The sequence below is a fragment of the Cebidichthys violaceus genome, unplaced genomic scaffold (genome assembly GCF_023349555.1).
Source record: "Cebidichthys violaceus isolate CVI_PGR_0920_01 unplaced genomic scaffold, fCebVio1.0.p SCAF_8, whole genome shotgun sequence".
Classification (NCBI taxonomy): Eukaryota; Metazoa; Chordata; class Actinopteri; order Perciformes; family Stichaeidae; genus Cebidichthys; species Cebidichthys violaceus.
Window position 1 is genome coordinate 14,273,789 of NW_027176964.1, and position 24,358 is coordinate 14,298,146.

Below are 24,358 nucleotides of genomic sequence, written 5' to 3' on the forward strand. Positions count from 1 at the left end.
AATGTACAAAATGAATGACAGAGTTCTTAGCGATTTCTGAGACTTACAAGTACTTCCTTGTCAGTATTATCTGTTCTAACACCAGTTATCCATCTACCTTTATGAATATCTGTCCTTATGATGTCCAAAATATCCGTCTGACTTGGAGCAGATTGATCAGCGTGCGAGTGTGTATGAGTGTGAGAGGTGGATACTGTAGATCTTATGCTGCAGGGCCAGACGGGCTACCTTCCCCGTCTCTTTCTGCAGCATGGGGAGAACGCTGGTCGTCACCTTCCACTGCCATGGCAACGGCCTGCGAGTCACCCCGGGCCGGCCGTGTACGCTGCATCGCACATTTAAAACCAGAGAACGTCTGAGCAGACCGAGACGGACACATGGACACAAAAAAACTCTTGCACTACAACAAAAACAATGATGTTTGTTTGTTGTCATGATCAACAACAGATGAACACATGGAGGATCTAAAGTGGGATTTCCAACCTCAGTGTGAAGGAGAAAGAGAGGCACACGAATGGTCATCTCTCTCTCTGACATCCCTTGTTCACATTTTCACATATTATTTTATGTGTGTATTATATCTAACAATACGATGATTTCTGGCTCCTGAACATACTGTAGCTGCCTTTACAATATCGCCCACTGCTGTCTTTACTTCTTACATCTGATCACCGATTCATGAAAGACGAGATGACAAAATGTATTTTTCTGCAGTGCTGACTGAATGAGTGTCTCAGCAAAAGGATCTAGTATTCTTCTCAACAGCAGATTCAGCAACTGTGTTTCAGTTTAGGTCTCCACTATGCAAACTATGGAAGTTGTGAGAGACCTAGAAAGAGCTATATTCTGCTATATTCTACTTCCAATTTGTCTACATGTTCTACATATTTAAGATTGAAAACACAAATTCTGCTGACTCCTGATCAACCATAAAAGTTCACACAAGTGCTGGCAATTTTTTTTTTAGTTCAGAGCATGTGTTAGTTACATTTCAAATGGGTGTGGTATGGTAAGTGTGTGTGTAAAGATACATTACAAATTAGCCTCAAGGGGCTTTACAATCTTTACGGCTTAGAACATCCTCTATTCTTAGACCCCCGATTTGGACAAGGAAAACTCCCTCAAAGAACCCTTTAACTGGGGATGTATAACAAAATTACAGTATGAACATTTAGGATAAAAAAAGTATTAAAAGGCATCATTTTGGTGTGAAACGTGGAGTTAAGTAAAATGGGTGCATGGTTTTAGGAAGCAGATAATGTTTATCTCTAGAAATGTGTAGGAAATCTGTAACGCCTGTAATGTGTAATGTTTTGCTGTCCACATACTTTGGGCCTTAAACTGCACACAGAATATGTATACATTGTATATTCAGTAGAATAACATGAACACATTGTATGGCTGTCTTTTGTTGGTCTCTCTCGTGCACGTTATTCTTTTGTATTCTCTTTTAAATCATCTAAAGGAGCAGCCCGTCAGATCCAGTTGACAGGCTGCTCCTCCGTCCTCGTCACTGACAGCCTTTGATCCCCACCGCCGCCCTCGCCTCTCATCCTACGGCTGCTACTTTCAGCACCGGACAGCTCCGGTCTTTCCCCACGCTCCGCCCACCTCCGGCAGACTGGCAGTGAGAAACAACCACACACACCGGTGGGCGACACTTTAAGTGGCCTATTAGGGTTATATTTGGGAGGGACGGAACTTCAAGAACAATTTGCTCCGTGTCTCGTCATCGTACTCCTCTCACATGGATTCCTCCGAGAAGGAGTCAAAAGAGACCGCTCGCGCTCGTTTATAACGTCGCTACACATGAATGGATTGCGGGGCTGATGAGGAAGCTGTGTAGTTTTTTGTTTTTTTTTAGGAGTTATGAGTGCTGGAGGGTGTTTGGATCAGATAGTACTACTGTTTAAAAACGGAGAAGAAGAAAGGAAAAGTCTGTGTTTTCGCGGATAAAAGATGCCCAGGACGGGAAGTGGAGAGGCTTCATCGTTTTCAGCTTGATTCATGGGTATGAAATTCAGGACATTCTCTGTCGTGTGCTTCCTAAAGTGGTTCTAATACCGTGAAGCAGTAGAAGAAATAGAGTAGCTTTGGTTATGCTCGCCACACTTTGCCAAGTGCCCACGGTTTCTTCGCTGTGCCTGTAAAACGGAACGACATGGCTCTCCTGGTCGTCCCGCTGCTTCTGCAAACGGGGCTCGTTTTGGGATCAAACTACGGTTATGTGGAGTGGTCGGATAATGAGCGGGAAGAAAGGCACCCACCGGTGTTCAGCACCCAAAACATCAACAGAGAGCCGCCCCACCACCCGACCTACTACTCGATACCGGGCACCGAGCGCGCGGTGGTGGCGCACAAAATTGAGGAGGACCTCCCGAGGGTGGTGACCGCGTTCCTGCACACCGGGGACTCCTCGGCACTGAGGCAGGTGAACTGCTCGCGGAGGTACGAGCTGAGCAGCCTGCGAGGCGGCCTGCACGTCGCCTCCCACTACTCCCTGCACAGCATCCTGGACACCGTAGCGCACGCCACAAACTTCCTGAACATGATCCTGCAGGCCAACAGGTCCCGGGAGCAAACCTCGCGGAGGGACATCCACTGGTACCACGCGCTGGTCCAGAGCATCCTCGAGGGGGACCCCAAAATCCACAGGGCGGTGGTGACATTCCACGCGGACGCGCCGACGCCGGGCCCCAACGTTTTCCTCCAGGCGACCAGAACCGAGAAGGAGGTGGTGCTGCAGGACTTGTCCGGCTCTGCGCACCGTCAGCTGAGGAGCAGGAGCCCGGAGTCCGACTGGTTTAACGACTTCAGGGACGGTAGGAGACCACACATGCACAGAAGAGTCCCAGAGGTATCCGGCACCAAGAGTGGAAGTTACCTTCTGGACAAAAACCAGATCAAGTGGTCGGCACCCTACCTGGAGTGTGAACATGGGGCGTTTGTGCCCTATTGGCTGCTCACCTTGTCTGCTGGCTTCTATGGACTGAAGAGCAACTCTGCACCAGAGTTCAGGTGAGAGGAGGTGTTTGTGTTTGTGTGAAAGTGAGAGAAACTACATGCAGTTTGTGTTTGATAAGTTTTGTGACAACACTTTTTTTTTTGTCTTCTAAATGCATAAAAATGTATGCAAGTTCATTTTACACATAGTAAGATTTTCAGAACATTACTACAGTCAACTAGAAGTAGTAATATGAATGCTCTGTGAGAGTGAATATAAATATGGATCATGATGATCTGCAGCCTTGATGCCAGAAACAGATGGTGTAAAAGAGGCTTCACAGACACAGGTAGACCTTTCTCATTTAATATGCCTCGCCTGTCAAAGCGCAGCTGTGCATCTCCACTGCAGCCTAGCATCTAATGAACACCGCAAGCTTCACAAAGTGCGTTTGTTGGTAAAGTGTTTAAAGCTGGCATATGTGCTTGTGTAAGGCGCATAAAATCACCCAACGATCTCATATTTCAAGGCTCCGGTCAAAGAGCGTCTTGCAAAGATCAATTAAGGCATTAACGATGAAAGAGCACACACTGCGATATGATGCCACTCTGAATTTCAGGTGCAATAAAGCCTTACAGCTGTCTAGAGATGTATCACACACACAAAGATGTGCAGAGATTTACTCGTCACAAATCATTTAGTGCACGAAAACCCCGCTTTCTTGATTTTTTTTGGAGCCACTATTCTACTACTACACACACACACACACACACACACACACACACACACACACACACACACACACTAGGAAATGTTGAGTAAAATCTACCCTAACAGAGAAGAAATAGGACAGATTAATGTGGGTGACAAAACACTGAAATGTTGCTCTGTGGTTCACAGTGTGTCGTGCTTTAGTGCTTTGGGCCTTAGGTTGGCAGGCATCCCTGCTGACGTGTCCCTGAGCAAAGTGCTGCATCACTACCTGCCTCAGGGACCGTCCCTCTCGGGTTGTGGAGCTCGTGATCTGGCCACAGGAGCTGCTCCGGACATTCTTGTTTTTTGGGAGTTGTACTGCGGTTACAGTTGTGGTAACTGTGGAGTTACCACGGAATCAGTTTGAACAGAATTGTCACGGTCTTCCATTTTAGCTTGGTGAGACGTTTCACTTGAGTTAAGAGTCTTAAACAGTACAGTTTCTATTTGCTATCACAGCTCACATATTTCTGGCTGAGACGCCCCATTTGTCTCCAAAAATGACTTATTGTCTGTCTGAAACCATCAACGTGCAGTAATGAGGATGTTTAACTAGTTTCATTCAATTAATTCAGTGAATTAATTCATAATTCATCAATTGACTATTCAAGCTCAGCCAAGAGGGATTTTAAATGAGTGGCATTTTACAAGTGACTATGATTTGTGACAGAAAAATAGAAGTCAGACACTTGTGCATCCAATCCCATGTGTAATTTTCCTTTTTTTTTTTGGGAGATGGGTCCATTAGCATGTGAGTGCAGCTGTTATTATTTCATCCATAGCACTTTTAGCCCATGGTGGCTTATAGTTCAGCGCGAAAATTCATTCTTTGAAAAACGGCAGCTTTGGCAAAATTCCAAGTCAATGTCCACTTATAGCTTTCATGTCTAACTTAAAGCCAACAGGGAGAAAAGTCCTAAAGATGCAATTGATGAAATCATTACAGCCACTGAGCTGAGCTGTCAACAGATCGATCTCGCTGACAGCCGAGTAAATTGTATCTGCTGATAATAACCATTTCAAATAGTTGAAAGCTCCAGAAAAAAAAAATGTATTACGTGAACGTTGAGTTTGTCTTTGACTTGGTCAGCAAAAGGTATGCTGTGAGCAGAGGGAACCACGTTAGGAGGGAACATGAACACCAGAGTGTGTCTCGCACAAAGTGCACTCCCCAATCGAGTAGAACTATCCACTACAACGACTCAACTGGATGCATGTTGTTTTCCTCCTCACTCCACTTCTTATAAAGTGGGTTGTGGTCTTGCAACTTCTGCCACTCATCTCAGTCCTGTGATGACATTTCTAAAAATAGAGAGCCGGTTGGCTCTGAACAGAGCATAAGCTAGTGTAGATGATGGAGTCAGTTCCACTATGTCTGCTACTCTCAAAGCACCCTCTTTCTCATCTCTTTTTTTCCCCCTCCGTTCTCTCTGTCCTTCAAAGGCCAAATCCAAACCTCAGTCTGTGGCCAGTGCAGTTAGTTTTGGTAGCAGCTTTCGCACTGCAGAACAGAGCTTATTTGTTTTTGCAAACCGAATCAAAAAGTACATGATGCAGATTTGAATCAGAATCATGAAGTAGGGAGCTGGGACTGGACTGCCTTGAGACACAGCAGGGCACTCTTTACATTCAGTAGCGCTATTAGAGGTGATTTTTTTTTCTGACCAGCTGTCAGAATAAAGGTTTGCAGCTGGCTTTAAAGTAGGGATGCGCTGATCCGATATCGGATATCGGGCCCACACTGAGCCAAATAGCTGGATTGGATATCAGTGACAAATTGATTGAATTCACTTCTGTGTGTACGCCTGATTACACATGTGCTCGTACTACGACATACGCCAGCAGCAAGCTGATAGACTGCATAGCTGAGGGAGATAACAAGAAAGATGTTTGGTGGTATTTTACACTTCAAATTCTACCGGATACTTGCAATATCTGCAAAGCCAATTCTTCGATGGGGGGCATTAATGCTGCAAAACATAACACAAGTAACTAAATCAAGCACCTCCAGAAGCATCACGCCGAAGAAATGAATGAGTTTTGAAGATTTTTTTTTTTTTACCAAGTTGCTGGTGCAAGATTTCACAAAATTGATATCAATGTATGGATTTTCACTTTTTGATTTACAAAGTTAGGGAAGCGATGTTTAAGTCAAGCCCTAATGTTGCCCTAACAGACTGATCCCATTCACTTCCACACAGTGAGGCATACAGCTTATTAATTAAACTCTGGTAAAGGATCGGTACTCGGTACCCAGAGCCCACACATTGGTATCTGTACCGGAACTTAAAGAGTCAGATTGGTGCAGCCCTCCTTTAAAGGTGCAACAAGTACCATTTTCTGTAAGTCAGAACAACAACAGATGGAAGAAACAAATTACACCAGATGAAGACCCAACTGCTACCGGTCAGACTGCACAGCAGCAGCAAGCTAATGCTGTGGACAGTTTTGGAAGGAAACTGAGTGACTAATGATATTTTTTTTTGTAGATTCACAATAAAAATGTATTCATTTTAACATAATCTTAAAGGTTATCTAAAACATTGACTAAAAATATAATCGAACTTGGCTGTAGGTTTGAATTGTGAAGCTCAGAATCTTTTGTCACTCCGGTGTCAGCACGTTTGCCTCCCTCTCTTTCTGTCGGGTTGTGTACTTGAGGAGAGCTGGTGGCCAAAGCCTCTCTCCATGCTTGTTTGTTCCACTTCCCAGCAGGCAGATGGAAGTAAACGGGTGTCAGACCCATCCACCGAACCGGAGAGGAGAGAGAAAGATGAGAGAATGAAAGTGAATGTTCAGCCTGTACGATGGTGGAGGAAAATGGGTAGGAGAATGTAAATCAAAGAAGACAAAGAATGCTTTTCATGTGGGTATGTGTGTGTAAGAGAAATAATAGAGAGAGAGAGAGAGAGAGAGAGAGAGAGAGAGAGAGAGAGAGAGAGAGAGAGAGAGAGAGAGAGAGAGAGAGAGAGAGATGAACTGGGCTTGGCGATGCACATTAGGTAGACTATAATGAAAACAGCTTAAACTTAGCTCCACTGGTTTAAGTCTTAGGTAGTTTTCCTCTATAATGCTGTATTCCAGTAACATCTCTGAGCAGTATTTAAACACATTCACTTCGTAGTATGGATCTGTGATGGGCCAGCAGTATACGAGTCTTCAACTGTTCCAACGTCCGTCCTCCAGACATGTTTGGGTCTCCAAGCAGAGAGGAAACGTGACAATCTTTTTCAACTTTGGTGGGAAAACTAGCTGCAGTGGAGAACACAGAACAAGGACAAGCTACTTCCAGAACTATTTGCACTAGCCACAGATATTAAGAAACTTAACTAAATCAATATCTCAAAAAATATGTCTGGTGATGTACCATATATACCTCTTATTGTTGAAAAATCCAATGAAAACACACAAACAAACAGTAAATTGATTTTTTTAAAAAGTCTTGTCTGTGTATCCAAAGTCTGATAAAGCTTTGGAGCTCCATCGTTTCCCCAAAAACTATTAAAAGTAAATAAATGAGCGACTCTGTTTTACCGGCTGACATGTTGCTTCATTTCAATGAATAATGAGAACAAACATTACTGTAATACACACTGAATGTGAATTTATCTGCGGCTGAAAAATAGTCCCTAAAGTAACCCGAAAGCAACACCAAGCTAAACTTATGCAGTAATGCTTCACCAAGGAGTCGCGTTTCTGAGCATCTGCGGTAAATATAAGTTCAATATTCACTCTCCTTTTGCTCTGTTTTGGTCTCCACCAACTCCTGAGTAAAATATCTGACTCTATAGCTGCACAACTATGCTCACCAGTGAGTCGGTACCTTTTGTTTTTTTGGCTGATTGATGTTGGGCAGGTTGAGTTCAGTGGGTTTATCAGAGCCCCTTCACTGAAAACAGCTTGGCGTTTACAGAGAGATTTACGCCAGCTGGCGCAAATATAAGGACAGCTCCAGAGACAGCTCCTTGTTACACATCTTCCCCGCATCCATAACCTACCAACATTAAACAACATACACATATTGTTTAGTGAGGACTTGATAAAGCATCTTTTGTTGAATTAGGACCGTTGTTCAGCATATCGTATTAGAGGATGTTTAAGAATGAAGAGATGAGGATACAATGTGAAAAAAAAACTGTTTATTCTATTTTATTTCTTCAAAAAAAGCAAAGGGAAAGCTAGAGACACCAATTGCTATCAGTGTGTCCTTTGTGGACCAAAACAATACAACCTTTATATATCTCTTTTTGCATTTCTAATGTCTGCCGTTGGGGAGCATATACTGTATTTGTTGTGCTTAGTGTTTACTGAAATTTCAACATTGCTCCTGTTTCCTTTTTTCTTTATCTCCCTCTCTCTGTGTTTCACCTCCATCACTCTTACTTTATTTCCCACTTTCAATCTATTTCATTCATTTCCTCTCTATTACCACCCTCCCTTTCCCTGAGTGCCACTCTTTCGTTCTTTATAATTTTGTTCTCTTTCATTCTGGTTTTCTCTGCCTCCATTTCCTCCTCCCTCCTCTCCCTCGCACCAATTTGCTTAACTCTTTCGTAACATCTCTGTGATTCCACTATATCTTCTCTCTATCTTGGCTCCTTTCTTTTGGGATTTTCTCACTATTCCCTCTAACTCTACTCATCAATCCTTCCCATTCTCCTTATTTCCTCCCTCTTTCCTCCCTTCTTTCTTTCTGGCAGGGGTGTGGTTCGTGTGGATGTGAACCTGCAGGATGTGGACATTGACCAGTGCTCCAACAGTGGCTGGTTCGCTGGGACTCACCGCTGTAATCTCACTAGCATGGAAGTGAGTCTTTTGTCGCTTGTCTATTTTGTCATGCTGGTGTGCTGTAAGTGAAGCTAGTGTATTTCACTGTTACATTCAACCATGTGTTCAAACATACACCCTTTTGTCTGAAAAAATGCAACCAAACACTACGATCAAAGCATTCAAATGTGCATCAAGTGAAAAAGTTGATCAACAGCTGTGTAATATCAAAGAGTAAAGACTTTTAAGGTGTTTGACAAGAGCCTTTCCTGTTGGACATGAGTGTTTTTTTCACCATTTCCTCTCACAAAAATGTTCCTTATTATCAAGTGTCCTTGATTTAGCCTACTTACCGTAGGTAAATGCAAATGAAAGTATGCTGACAAGCTCTCAATGACAATGCTAACATGCTGATGTCTAGCAGGTATAATGTTTTCCATGTCAACGATCTGCGTATAGCATGCTAGAATTGGCTAATTAGCAATAAATACCAAATAGAGTTGAGGTTGTTTGGAATATCTTTAGTTTTTCAGTTATTTGTTCATAATCCAAAGAATTGAACACATCTAAATTGACCTTTTGAATCTTACAATTCATCCTGAGGGGAACATGAATGTTTGAATCAAATTTGATGGCAACATTTCACTATTTTCAACCTCATGGTGGTGCTAAAGCCAGGGAATCATCATCAAGACATCAGGATTCATCATCTGGGAACCATGAATGTCGGTACAAAGTTTTGTGCCAATCCATCCGGTATTTGATAAGATATTTTAGTGACTACGTGAAAAGTTTGACGTGCTGGTAGTGCTATACAAAAGGTCAGAGGATCACCAAAGTGGTTAGGATTCATCTTTGGAGTACCATGGGTATCAATACAAAATGTATCTGCAATCATCCAATAGCTGTGGAGACATTTCACAAAAAAAGTAAGGGAAAAAGCCAGGGGATCATCAGTATCAATAGGCTTTATCCTCTGGGGACCATGCATGCTCACACAAATTTCATGGCAAGCAATTCATTAGTTGAGGGGATATATATATATATATATATATATATATATACAGTCTGGACCAAAGCGGTGTAAATATAGATAGATGCCATTAATAGAGCCACAATGCTAGCATGGCTAAAACGTCACAGGGATTGTTCTCTTGCATGGTACATTGTGTAAAAAGACAAAACCCTAGACAGTAGTGTGTCTGTAGACATCAGTGAGTGGGCTGCAGTGTGCTTGTCTGTGATGATGAGGGTTGGTGATGGTGATATGTGTGTGAGAGTGTCTTCTCCATGGTATAGTGCTGGTACCTGTGTGACCGTTGTGATGGAACTGGCAGCAGCCATACATCATGTTTGTATCTATTAGAGCTCCTGTGTGCTGTGTGTGTGTGTGTGTGTGTGTGTGTGTGTGTGTGTGTGTGTGTGTGTGTGTGCGCGCGCGCGCGCGTGTGTGTGTGTGTGTCTTTGTCAGTGTGTGGGCTTGGCTGTGCGTTTGTTGCCTCGCTCATGTCAGTGCCGATGCATTAGTGTTATGTGATGTATTGCATGAAGCCTCTCTCACTCCACCAGGGCAGAGTAGCTGTTAAGGCTTGCGTGGCATGTCGCTGGCCATATGATGTATTATAAATGCAGCGTAATGGATTGCTGCAAGATGTGGTGAATAATTGACCATGCTCTTTGTCTGTGTGCCTCAACGGCTCTCGGTTTGTCATGGGGGGAAACTAAAGAGGAAACATGTCTGTCTCCATGTTTGTCTAGATCTGTTTTGATGTTTCCTCTGCATTGTTTCATTGTCATAAGCAACCCTCTCATGGCTGCTGTCTGATAAAATCTGAATGGCGCCGATTATAGAATGATATCTTCTGTTCAGATGTGTGTGTGTGTGTGTCTGTGTGTAGATGGTGTGTGTGGTGTCTTTCTATTGTAATCACAGTGGTGAGCAGACCCAGCCTTTTATTTACTAGGGCCCTTCTAACCAGTCCATCGAAGACTACTTTCATGGACTTATCCGAGGTGTCTCCTGTGTGTGTGTGTGTGTGTGTGTGTGTGTGTGTGTGTGTGTGTGTGTGTGTGTGTGTGTGTGTGTGTGTGTGTGTGCAAGTTTATGTATTTTGGTTGTATGATGTACATTGTTGTGTACAGTATGCGCATACGTTTTTCCTTCTACTCTCTGTGCAAATGTTTAAACTGCTTATGTTCTGCAGATAAAATTAAACCTGAACATGAAACACCTTTAGAGGAGATATTCAGAGGATCATTGCAGAGCTTACCACTCGTTACTCTCCCAGTCAGTGATTCAGTGTCATCATGAATCAGCAGTGGTACTTGTCTCTGTTTCAAATGAAGGAAGCAATACTTAAGAAAACAGCAGAATTGAAACTTTAAGTATTGACCACTAAAACCATCTGTTTCTAACAATGCCATCAATCTTTTCCTTCAATGGATTATTTAGTTAGGCGATTAGTCGACTAATTGATTATTTTTGTCTTAGGCGACTAAGATTCCTTTTGTCGATTAGTCGTTCTTCATGCTTTTTTTTTATGCTGAATGAGTTATGTTCAAGAAACTGATGAGCATATCTCTGGTCAACGCAAGATTTAAATCGGTGCTTCTGTGTGATTCTTTGTGGAGAAACAGATTTGTCTGTTGAATTAGTTATCAATTAGTCGTCAAAATTGTATAAGTGTGAGTCAACTAATGATTTCTTTGGTGGAGGACAGCCCTAAAATCAACAACAGTAATTGATGTTTCTTGTATGATGGATTTAGATGTATTACAGCTGTCCAGTGTAAGGTCAGTCTCTCAGGATTTTAAACAGAGGGCAGTTCAACAGAGGTTACACGTTTGTATATGAGCTTTTGCATTATAAAGCTATAAAACAACACGATTAAGAGTCTATAGCCATGCCAGCAGCTGTACTTTGTGATAAAAGGGTAACACCAGCATGCTAACGTGCTCACAATAACAACGCTAACATGTTCATGTTTGGAAGTTGTTTGGCATGAATATGTGTACCGGATTTCATGGCAATCCATCCAATAGTTATCAAGACATTTCACTCAAAACCAAAAATGTCTTATTGTGGCTGGATGTGAAAAAAGTCAGGGGATCATTAAAGTCAATACAATTCATCCTCTGGGGACCATGAATGTCTGTACCGAATGTTATGGCAATTTATCCAATAGTTGTCGAGACATTGAAATCAGAACCAGCCGTGGGCCAGCCGACTGTCCGAGCCCACCATTCATAGAGCCACACTTCTAGCATGGCTGGGAAACACATGAAGGAAAACAAAAACGCTTCCATCATTAGAGTTGACAGTCTGCTGATGGTGTTTGAGCTTCTGTAATATCTCCAGGCTGTCACTTAAATCCCTGTTCTATAAACAGAGGTGAGAATCAGCACAGTTACAGAGGGAGACGTCATGAAGAGTTTTCTTCAAAAGGAAAGTGAATCTAAAGCAAATCAAATTTAACAAGACATACTACTAAACAAGTGGAAATGCAAGCAGTTCCCCTTATGATCACAGTAGGTGAACAATTTAGATTTTGTTTTAAATTTAGGATGTGAAATGTTCAAGGTCTTGTTTATTTGTTCTCCCTGTCAGTTCTACTGTTGTGGTATTTCCCTCTCAATATTCTCTCTTTTCATTTATTTTCCCAGATTCTTCCTACTTGATCTAATCAATTGTGTATTGTTGTTGTTCTGCCAGTGCAACACCCACTTATGTTGGTGTAGTACTGTTGAGACTTTACCTCAATTTTTCTTGTTCAAATCAAAGTCTCAAAACAGTGCAGTCAAAAGCTTTGAGGAAAAGACGATTTTGGATGCTAAAATGTATCCCATCCCAGTGCACCACACACAATACGACATTTAGAAACAACTTTAATAAAAAGACAAGAAAGGTTTATTTGGCTTGTTCTCACAGATCAAGTAAGAATCGCCCTTTGTCCCAAAGTCCCTGTTAAAAAGCATTTCTAAATCTCGATAAATACATTTTTGGGGAAATGGGCTGTGGTAAGTCAGTGCGAGGATCATTGCTTTCCCCACTGAGAACAAACACACCCTGAGGCTCTGTCTCAGAGAGAAAGATAATACTGAGACAGACTGTGACCGTCCAGAGTATTACCACAATGGTACACTTCTCATTGTTACTAAGATGTAGGCCTAATGGCTTAATCTGTAACTGAACAACTTTTATGTTAACTCTGCAGTTTTTCAACTTTGTTTATTCTGCATGATGGAGAATTCTGTGTCCTCTGATTTGCTGTGAAGGCAGTTTAGTGAAACCTGAGGAGGTTTCGTAATGTCTGGCAATTCATCCCCCAAAACTGTATGTCTCACTTCAATGAGACACATTTTTATTCATGTTGTTTCAGAAATAGTAAGGATCATTATTTGCACTCAAACATGCATTTATTCATTTCTTTTTTTGGCCACTTGGGGGCAACTTAACAAGCAGAATACATACAAACTGTTAGCAAACAGTTACTTATTTAAAGATCCATCAAACATGTAGCCACATCAGCGTTTATCTGGAGTCGTGTCTCTGACCACATGACAAATGTAAGTTGAATATTTACGCTTGTTAATAGCTCCACTACATTCAACAGCTAGCATTAGTTGCTAAATATGTCTGTTAGCAATAACTTATGAGTTTGTCATGTTGTAGAAAATGTTATTATGACCAGCCAAGTGGTAAATATTCCTCATGTTAGCCTCCTAGTCGTAACGCTGCGTTCGATTTCCCTCGAAAATCTGAAGTTGGAGCTTGAACGTCATACTCAAGTTGACCCAAACCCGTTCTAGTAAAAACAATTTGTTTGCCATTGTTGGCAATACACTGAAGCGTTAGAAATTCCCACTTTCCAGTTCAAATGGAACACACCCATATTACATTTCCAACAGATACAATATCTCCCAGTCGGCCAAAGAACTACACAAGTGTCAACAAACCTGTGGCAAAATGGCTGCAAAGCCACCTTCACTGGTAGTAAGTCAAATCCATTATTAATGCTAATGCAATTCATTCAGCTATTTTAAAGGGAACTGTACACTGTTTGTATCTTGTTTCACTTGTTCAAAAAAACACTGAATAACTCAACCAAAGCAGCTATTTAGACTTTTCAGCCATCTTGGAATGACACGTGAAGACTCTAATGACAGGTAGTTTTCCCGTCTTTACAGTTCTCAGATGCTGATGTTGCCTCTCCAGAGCCGAGGGGACATCAGAGTTAGGAGACACTTATCTTTGGGTTCCTTTTCGCAGTACACAGTGACATTTGGTCCATTGTTAATATGCACAATAGTGATTAGCGAATCTTTAAGTTCTTAAGTGAACTTAGGTTAATTATAAAAAATAATTAGGTATTAGAACCAAGTTAGCTGGATCAAATGAAGAATACACCCAAAACACCAAAGTAACCGTTTCATTATAAGTTTTGGTTTAAATTTGCTACAGACGAGCATCCTTTTGCTCAGATACATGAGCTTCTCTTTCTTCTTCTTCTTTTACATCTTCTTCTTCTTCACCTTTTTTATTTCGGTCTGCCCGGATACAGCGAGGCTGTGGAGGAAGGTAGGATGTGTCACCATGAACCAAATACAAGACTTCATGCATTATGGATAGACAGTCGTAGAGGAAGCAGCTTACATAAGGAGCCATTGCTTATATAATTAGACGAGCACCGTGAGAATGAGAATGATTAGTGTTGGTGATTTGTGACGCGATGCATCTGAGTAGGTTTATATGTTTTCTATTTCTTTGTGTGTGCAGTGTGTTTGCTTATGGATGTCTGTCTGTCTGTGTGTCTGTGTGTGTGTGTGTGTGTGTGTGTGTGTGTGTGTGTGTGTGTGTGTTTTCTTCGCCCATTCCGTGAAACGTGCCGCTGGAGATAACGGGCTTCAAACGCAGAGCTCTGCTAATGAGTTTAAACTGCTGTGACAGCCAAGGAGGGTTACCCTCTCTGTCTCTCCTCGCGCTTTCTCTCTTCAATCAGCTACATTTCCTGTTTCCATGGCTATTCACACCCCCCCAAATATCTCTCTCTCTATCTTTGGCTTTCACTCCCTCCTCATCTCTCTTTCACTCTCTTGCTTTTCATTTTGCCTTCTCCATTGCCCTTACTGCTCTCTCTGTGTCTCCGCTTTTCTTGAAGCTAATTAACTCCTCGGAGGAGGGCAGAAAGACAAGTCAGAAATTATCCATCCATCTGTCTACATGCGCTGCTCTGCCTTTGCCAGTTTGACACAGTAAATCATCATTTGAACTGACCAAGCTATAATTGAGAAATATTCTGCTTTAAAGGCTGCAGCAAAAACCTTTCTGCAGACACAGAAAGCACAATCTGACAAAGAAAAAAAAAAAAGCCGCCATTATTTCCAGCTTTCGCTCAGCAACTGTTGACAGTGATGTGAGTCCCTCTATTCTAAAAAATGAATTACCTGGACATATGTGGCCCTGCTCTGCCCCACTGCACGGAACCAGGCTCTGCAGTCTCAGGCTGTATGGGGTGAAAAAAGGGACATAAATTAAATATTTGTCTCTGTCTTACTGTGTGTCTTTTTGCAATCCTTATCGTCTCTGGCACATTGCGGAGAAAGAAGAGGATTTAAGCTTCAAAAGTCTTAAAGTCAGTATAAATACTGCATGTAAGGAGAGGGATATCCAACTGAATAAGACAGCAAAAGCCTGTGCAGAATGTTAGCAGTAATGGATGGTTAGGTTGAAAGAATATGCTGGATTTTGGGTTTCTTCTTAGATATGTCATTCTGTATTTGTCAGGAAAGCAGACACTCGCAAGACCTGTTTTTTTTACCTGCCTTATCTCTAGCAAGCTAGAAAAAAAAAAGTGACTTGAGGAGCAGAAGAGACATAAAATAAGCAGTTCTGCTCTGTCTTTTCCTGTTTCGCTCTCCTCTTTCTGTTTTGTTCTGCCAGAGGCTCTCCGTCTCTCCTCGGGGAGTTTGAAGCTCTACAGCTAAAGCTGGGTTAAAGTGTTGCAACACTTACTGCATCTGTATACCAATTGGCAATGCGTGTGTGTGTTTATGTGTGTGTGTTTAAGTATTTTTTATTTTTCATCATCAAAGAGACCATAAGTGTTAATATTCAAAGCTGCTTTTAAAAAGAAAAGGTCAAACGTAGGTAAATAAACTCTCAAATTCATGAAGCGAGCTTTAGTATACAGCTGTGAAAATGACTTTTCTCTTCTACACATTGAAGAGCATAAATTCATCTTGTGAGTTAACATACAGTATCGTATCCATTAAAGCCTATTACCATCTGAAGTGACCCTTGACTATGATACAAAGGGGTTTCTTTCCAAATGGGTGTCTGGGATCCAACAAAAGGTGCATGTGATCATTCTTGGTCATTGCTTATTTCTTCTTGAACTGTACATTAAGGTGTTAGACGTTAGACACACTGAACACACACAGTCCAGATGAAAGCTGTGTCGCACTATTTACCACGAGAAATGTATTGCTGCACCTTTGTTAATATGAAAACCACATCCATCAATAATACAAGACCACACATAGTTTAACTTTGTGATCTTGTCAATACAGGAGCACTGACGGTGAACATTTTTTTATTAAAAAGGGAATTTTGCAATATCGTTCCATTCCTCAGGGAGACAAATATTGCAGGCAAATGCCTCAGCTTTCTTAGTGTTTGTGAATAACTCAAAGTTTAGAGACTTAAACTTCACTTATATTTGATTGTAATATTTTCATTTATCATAAAATCATGTTTTATGTATTTATTAATTGCATTTCTAGCCTGTAAAAAACGTGACAGTGCTTTGCTGCTGCATGAATAACAATGAGGCTGATTCTAGGAAAAAAAAAACCCTGTTTGAGTGAGATATGGAATTATATGGATAATTTTTCATATCCACCAATTTAGCACATCAAAATCAGTTTTTATATTCATAGGCGTTACTACTGAAATAAAAACTTGGAGCCTCGTAGTTTCCACAGAAAGCCGGGGTTACAAGCTAGGGGCGTTAAGTTCGATAGAGATGGCAGAGAGGGTTTAATTAAAAAGTGCTTTCAAGTTACATTTTGGAACATAAAGCCAGCTCCATTGTTCCCTATCCCTGGCAACATATTCCAACAGTTCTGCACCAGGTTATTTATATTCTTCCAGGTTTCTCTTTGCCTGGAGTCCAGTTAAGTGCAAACTTTGGGATGCAATCTGCCTCCATTCGGAGCACAGAGCCCAGCCATGACAGTAACCCTTGCCTTATTTATGTGATGATGTTCTTGCTTTTGATTCTCTGTATAATTCCAACGCCGCGATGTTGTCGAATCAGAAGGCACCATATAGCCTCCGCAGGCATTTATTGTGGAATGCATCAATCATTTTCACATCAGCTTTTTTTTTTCTCCGCCGGCATTCAGAACTGTACAGCGAGATGGACTAGACTGCTGATAAACATTATGGATGGACCGACGGATGTTGTTTTGGGCTGTATTGCTTGAACGTCCAGATGTTTCAGAGTTGGGAAAACACTCCTCTCTGAAAAGGCTTCTTAAATCAGTGGCGTTGGCTCATTATACTGTAAAAACTGGTGCTGGAGTCGGCCAATTAGTGAAGTTTGGGATTCTTTTTTTTCTAAACACAAACCAGAACCCAAAACATCTTGACCTCTGTTGCTGAACTCTTTCTTAAACTTTTACAAGTGCCCCAACTTTAGCTTTAATTGTGCTGCTAAAATGACTTTAGTGGCCCTTTTAATGCCCGCTTTCTAATCAACAGTATACCATTATAAGTATATCAATAAAACCACCACATAGATTCAATTCATGATTTCTTTTTCTTTTTTAACAAAGCTGAAGGTTGCCAGTGCATATACTTTGTCGTATTTTCTGCCAAACACATTCCTTCTTTGATCTTTAGTTAGGCTGACGACGCATGCATTGTAGCATGAAGTGAGGAAGGAGAGCAGAAGGACGAGGATGCAGAGCAGGATGAGACAGGGAGGGAGGGATGAGGAGTGACAGCAGAGAGGGACAGTCGTCGGGGAAGATTCATCCTCCACAGAGAGACACCATTCACTCTCTAATCTGTTGCCTGCAGCTCAGCGTCTGCCACGACCAGAAGTGTAAGAGCTTGTCAAGTTGGCAAGAGCAGTTGGATCTTAATTGAATGAGGTCTCCCAATCGAGTCCACGTAGGGGAGCTGGGGACCACCCACCCAGATGTCTGTGTGGGGATATTGAGCGTTCATCTCAGAAGTCTTAAAATTCCAAGTGAGACTTGCATTTGCACTGCTGTCATATTTCCTTAAGGCTCCACAGCCAATCAGCGGTGACATTTTCAATGTTTTTCCTCTTTGACTTTGCATCAGAGCCCTGAATTCTCGAGTTCACAATCCCATTATTCCCTCAGATAATGTCCTCTAAGAATGCAGCGAGACCAACAGAAGCACTCAGCTGGTGACTCTATCTCTAGTCACAGCACTGTAACCGCGACAAGCCACCAATCAATAAGCGGCTATATATCGCAGTATTTGCCTCTTAAATTGCTGGAGAAATACCAGACAGGCTTAAGTCCAAGGTCTCCTCTCCTCAGACATCCACTGTTGCAGTGGTTGGTAGTCTTGTGAAACAGCAGCAGGCAGATCCCAAACCCAGGGGACAGAGTGATTGTAATGCTTTTAGGGTTTAATGCTTTTTAGTGTATTTATAGATCTCTGAGGGACACAGAGTGCTCTCTCTCTCTCTCTCTCTCTCTCTCTCTCTCTCTCTCTCTCTCTCTCTCTCTCTCTCTCTCTCTCTCTCCCTCGTTTCCTCTCTTGCCAACTCCCATCTTGGTGTCATGTTCACAGCTTTTTGTCAAATTGTACGGCGAGAAACCTGAAACAGCAAGACTGCAGTCCAAACATGAGGGGCCTCAATGTGAACGTTACAGATAATTCATTTTAAGGTTTTACGCTTCAGTCTACATGGGAAGTATGTTTTACACTCTTTGCGTGATGGTATCAAGAGATATTGTTATGTGGTGTTGTGCTGCGGGCGCTGCTAAAACCTGTGGTCTTGTACTTGTTGGACAGATTAACACGCTCTCACTGGGATTTATGCGATTGTGGATTTAATATTTCGTAGTTGTAAAGTTGAATTTTATAGAGTTTAATTCAAACTTTTTCAAGGGGAAAGTCATCTTTAAAGACTGTCTCTTTTAAACAGCTGGGTCTAATTGGTAGTGTGTATTCATCCTGGAGAAAGTGGAGATATTTCCAACTGAGCCACAATAGACTATATTCAGTATCATTTAGGCATTAGTCTGTCCTTTGGCATTAAAGAGCAACAACAGAACCATCACTTATCAACAACATTCATCTTTTATACATAGAAAAAAGTCCAAAAGCAAGAATTGAGAGCAGCCTCATAAGACCACAATGCAATGCAGCCAATAGACTGTTTGTTTGCTGTGCAAATGCATGAATGCAATTTTGCCGAGATTGATTCCACATCTTTGAATCACTTTCCACATTCTTGTTTTATTCAGCGATTCAAAAAAGTGTGTCGACTTTAAGAACAACTCTTATTTAGCATATTTCTTTGATAGTACTGCAGTGTTGCACACCGCCGAATGGTAAGCACAGCACAACACAAAATAACCTCCTCTTACGAACATAAAGTTGTCTAACAAACACAATTTCAAGCTAAATGAATGACACAAAATCGCTATTCAGTCGAGTTTTCAGTGAGCATTTTTATTATCGCGTGTTTGCGCTCACTTTCAGTGAAGTAGGGCACCGGTGTTTTTTAATGCATAGAGTTAGCTAAATATCATAAGACCACTGCTGCATTGCATAAACCATCACAAATTGTTCACCTTTACAACCCCGTTATTATTCTATGCCAAGGATTCTTTCCCCTCAAAATAAAGCATTTTAACATTAGTCTGTATTAAACAAGAACCAAGCACAAAAAAACATGAATCTCACAATGAGAAGAGATGATTTATGCCAGATTTAGCTACTAGCTAATGTACTGCAGTCCCTGGGGAGGAACACGCAGAACAATCACCAGACACCAAGTACATTCACTTACATGTAACAGTATTACGTAGTCTCTATCACACAAATCTACAAGCACATGCACATCAACATATGAATACCAGCACATTCATCCAGCACAACTATCAGATTACAACGATCAAAAACCTGAGCCACGGTCATATTCATGTTGGCATGACTGGTTGCTCAATATCCGTCTTTGGCACCATGCGGAAAAATGATTAAAGTCTGAATATTGAAGTGCCATTGATAAAACTATACGTGTTTTAAGAAAGTGAAGGATCAGGTCTGGGCTCTGTAATAAAACATCCTCTCCTCAGGCTGTCCTTAAAAGATAAGTCTTTTGCACTTTCTGTGATTGACAATGCAACCTTGAACCCTGCCAGCCAAGCGTTAGAGGGAAAAAAAAAAAAAAAAGTGGAATTAGAAGCTCCCACTGCATCCAAAGTAAGGTGCAATTATAAAATGCTTTTTTTTTCACTTTCAGCCCGCGGTCTGATGAAGGTGATCCATCAAACTGAGACACGTCAAACGAGCGTTTCATAGCCCTTTCATGGTGGCTGAGGAAAAGCGAGGCCGGCCGTGGCACAGCTAAACCCCCTGCCTTTAGATGTGTGTGTGTGTGTGTGTGTGTGTGTGTGTGTGTGTTGCTGCATGATTGTGTGTAATTTGCTGGAGAAAGCCGTGCTGGTGATAGACGACATATGGAGCGGTATATGGTGCTAGTGAGGCAGGTCAGGAGTGTTAGGTGGCATTAATCTAGTTTTGATGCTTCTTGTCAGTCTCCTGTGTGACATGCATGTTTCCCGCATTATACTCGTGGGATCTGCACAACTAGCTCTCTGAGAGACGTATAAAAACCCAAGTATTGTAGGTAGGCTGGAAATAATGTTACTCGCCTCAGACAAGGTTAAAATGAATGGGGATATTATAGTAATGTGCACTTATTTCTTCTACACTTATTTGCTGAGCTTTAAAATGCGCTTGGGAACCAAAACTGCCTCCGCTGTGATAGTGCAGACAGGTTTAATAATTGCAACGATTCGGATGCGCAGAGCCCAATAACAGTCTAAAATAAGCATCATATTTCATCCTTTCCCACCTCAATGTCCCTGGGTATGTCTTATCTTAATGAGTATCCACTTCCTTTGGAGTAAGCAGAAAAGAAGTTCATAACAAATGCTGGTGGTGTACGTTTATGTCCGCTTTAACATGAGTGTGTGTGTGTGTGTATGTGTGTGTGTGTGTGTGTGTGGGCAGTTTTTGCAATTTGCCATACAGTATTTGTGCTTTTTATGTATGTATGCACGCATGCTCTATCTATCTATCTATCTATCTACCTACCTACCTACCTACCTACCTACCTACCTACCTACCTACCTACCTACCTACCTATCTACCTACCTATCTATCTATCTATCTATCTATCTATCTATATATGTCTCTTATCTTTTCTGTTTAAAAGTCCTCAGCTCGCAACCTGCTCCTTCACTCAGAGAGGTAGAAACATCCTGGCAAAAAACCCTTATTCCTTGTTTGAAAAAATAAAGAATGAGCAGACTCAAGTCCAAATAAATGCCCCCTTCCTGTGTTTTTTTTTTTAGACTTTACAGGTATGCTTATCTCCTGAGAGAAAATACACACAAATAAACACACACATGCACAGATTTGCTCCAGCAGTAGATCAGCAGCAGCTTGACGTGGCTTAGTTTTTGTTGTTGTATGTTTGCTGGGTTCCAATTCATGTTTTGTATGCAGATTGTACTTCAACTTAAAAAAAACAACAACCCCAAAACATGACTCATCTGCCTGCAGGAGAGAGCCATTTATCAACCCGGCTATGAGAAGCTAAGCACCTACCATTGTGTGGGTGTCCAGCTGTCTTCGGACTATGCACTCATTACAGTTTGGAATTTTGCTCTTTAATTTCTATTCATGACTAATTTCTATTCATGTCTTGTGTGGAGAGAGAGGTCTTTATACAAAAAGGACCTCATTCACTAAAACGTGTGCAATGTTCTCACTTTGCGCACAAAATAATTGCACATGCAAAATTACCGTCGGATTCATGACATGTGCACACCGGCCAATTTAGTTCTTACCACCGTGCGTATGTTCGTGAATCAGAATCATTCTCAACTGACAGGCTGCTAATTATAATCAGCATATCCCCATTTATCTATGTAATGAATTAGTTTCACCTCGAGGTTTATCATGGAGAAAGCAGTGAAGTTGTTGTAAAAGAGAGAAGTAAAAAAATAAAAAAATAAAAACTGTTGAAGACGTTTAGACATTTTTGAAATTGTGTCCAAGGTGGAAGGCAGAAAAGCCACAGAAAAGAAGAAAAGACTTGGGCTGCGAGGTGGTGAATGTTGTGTCCCCGGAGACTCAGGTAAAAAAAGAAAAGAAATGGCGTGAGAAACTAAGAAAAACAGACCAGAAAAAAAATAAGGGAACAAGTGGAGGAGGAGGACAAGGAGCCTCTGATCTGTCAGACTCGTCCGTAGTGGGTTATGTCCAAGAAATTAGGGAGGAAGTGATGACACCCAGCAGGGACTTTCACCCAGAGGACATTTTTCTTTCATAACTGTGTTATGGCTCTACCGATTAGTTCAAAGCTTCACTCATAACGCTGACATTACAATTTTAAATCAACAGTTGAATGCTGTACTGCTTCTTCTGTTTTTGCTTGTCTATTTGTTCAGTTACTAATTCTGTTTTTATGCATAGTTGCACATAAAGATTAGGCAACACTAATATTATTTGTATTATACTATTTGTAGAATAAAATTCCAGTGGTGTGATTTTAAACATTTTAAATAACTCCAGAGAGTTGTCCAAAAATCTACATTTATAATAAAAAAGATAGATGTAATATTTTCCAAAAATCAAAAAAGTTTGTTGGTGTTTCAACAACATTTTTACTGTGGTCAAAAAACAGTTTGCCGCAATAATGTCAAATTACATATATTATTTTTGTGAGATGGCGACATTAAAGTATGACGATGAACATCAAAAGCTTCATTCAAAACGTTACGTTTTTATAATAATGTTGTCTATTAAAGCCTTTTCTAATGAATGTGATTTCAATATTAGATGCATTTATCTCAAACGTGTGCGTTTACATTTTCTAACACAGTCTGGCCTTATTCATTCAGTTCAGACATTTACACCCTATAGGCAGCTCATCCCTCCTGCTGCTGCTTCCCAGGTTACAGATTTGGGAAGCTGTTTGTCAGCTTTGAAAAAAAAGCTGATCTGTGCAGAAGTTCAGCAGGAAGCTTTAGCTTTAAAGTAAAAAAAAAACATGCGAAGAGTAAATACATATACATATAAATACACTGAGTTGTTGATATTCAAAATAACGGTAACTGTGTGAACATTAGTGTAGCTGGAGGCTGAAATAAGTTAGTTTAGCTTAGCATGAAAGTGCAAAAATACACTTCTGCAGTCATGTGTTTTGTTGTGTTTTATACATTCACAGATAAATTGTTAAAGTGACTAAAGTTGTTCATTACTGAGCTTCACAGGCTATTTCTGATCTTTGAAGAGAGCCTGACTAGCCATTACTTTCCCCTACCGCCGGTCTTTATGCTACGCTAAGCTAATTGCCTCATGGCTGCCTGTACATGTAGCTCCATACTTAGCGCACAAACATGAGAATGGTATTGATTTTCCCATCGAACACTCTAAAAAGCAAATTAGCTTATTCCCCAAAGTGTCAATTTCTTCAGCGTGGGCTCTGATTTGAAAATCAGAAACATAAAAAGACCAGCGACTGTCACAGATTCATGAAGTATAAATGTAGTGCTGCTGTTCTCCAGCAGCCGTCCAACAGAATATATACTGATTGTATTGTAAGCATGCGATCCAATGCACTATTTATGAACATTCATGTCAAATTTATTGCAGCTTTATTTAAGTACAGGGACGTGTGCTTTTACATGAGTGTGCAGAATGCACATGGTGCCTGTGTGTGTGAGTGTGTGTTTCTGCTCCAGATGGTGCGTAAGCCCATAGAGCTCTTGCGGTTATCGATGCAAACTGGAAGTACGCAGACACGCCTAAATTCTGCAAACAACCCCTTAATTCTTAATTTAGATATTAATTAGTTTCCCTGTTACTTGGCAAAGCCCGGTGATTTCCCCCGACACCACGCATGTTTATAACTGGAGCGTCTTCTGCTTCACGCTGCAGAGGAGCATGTAAACGACGGAGGAGACTCAATAACATGATTGAAACAAGTTCATTAACTGGTACCACTGCAGGGGCCTGGCGGGGAGCGTAATCATCAGCCGGAAGTGGAAAACACTAGGACTGTACTTACGTCGGTTTGTAATGTCTGCTTTAACTACCCTGCTTAACATTCAAATTCTTTGATTTCAGCGAAAGATAACGGTTGTAAAACACTGTAGATTACGTCTAGCTCTTTACTTTATAAATGTGACGCCATTCTCTATTTGTGAACTCGCGTATCATCCACATCTTGACAATATTTACTTGCAAATGCAAATCGCATTTACTCAAGAGCCATTTTACCTTGGAGCAAGAAATGCAAAAAAATATGAATGAATGTGTGAACACTGTTTATGACTTTGCAGCGACTATAATTTAGACCTCATGCTTTCTTGACGCACATTGTGGTTCATTTTCATTTCTTGAAGATATAATTGGCCGTCTTTATTACTGTAGAGCTGCAACTAACAATTATATTTTATTAGTCTACAGAGTATTGTCTCGTATTTGGCCTATGCAATTTCAGAAAAGAATGAATCATTCCCAAAAGCCTAATGTGATTCCCTCAAATATACAATTTGATAAACAATAACATATTACATTTTGTAATAGACTTATTGCAATGTAAT

At 41.1% G+C, this 24,358-nt stretch overlaps 1 protein-coding gene across 1 annotated transcript in view; it reads left to right on the plus strand.

Annotated features, from left to right (window-relative positions):
• The first annotated feature begins 1,733 nt into the window (after positions 1 to 1,733).
• The window catches only part of LOC137866067 (metabotropic glycine receptor-like), a 55,207-nt gene continuing 32,582 nt past the window's right edge, over positions 1,734 to 24,358 (plus strand). Inside the window, exons 1-2 of the mRNA XM_068701722.1 lie at positions 1,734 to 3,018; positions 8,398 to 8,503. Of these exons, the coding sequence (XP_068557823.1) occupies positions 2,162 to 3,018; positions 8,398 to 8,503 (963 nt within the window). The 5' untranslated portion in view covers positions 1,734 to 2,161. The remainder of the gene's footprint in view (positions 3,019 to 8,397; positions 8,504 to 24,358) is intronic.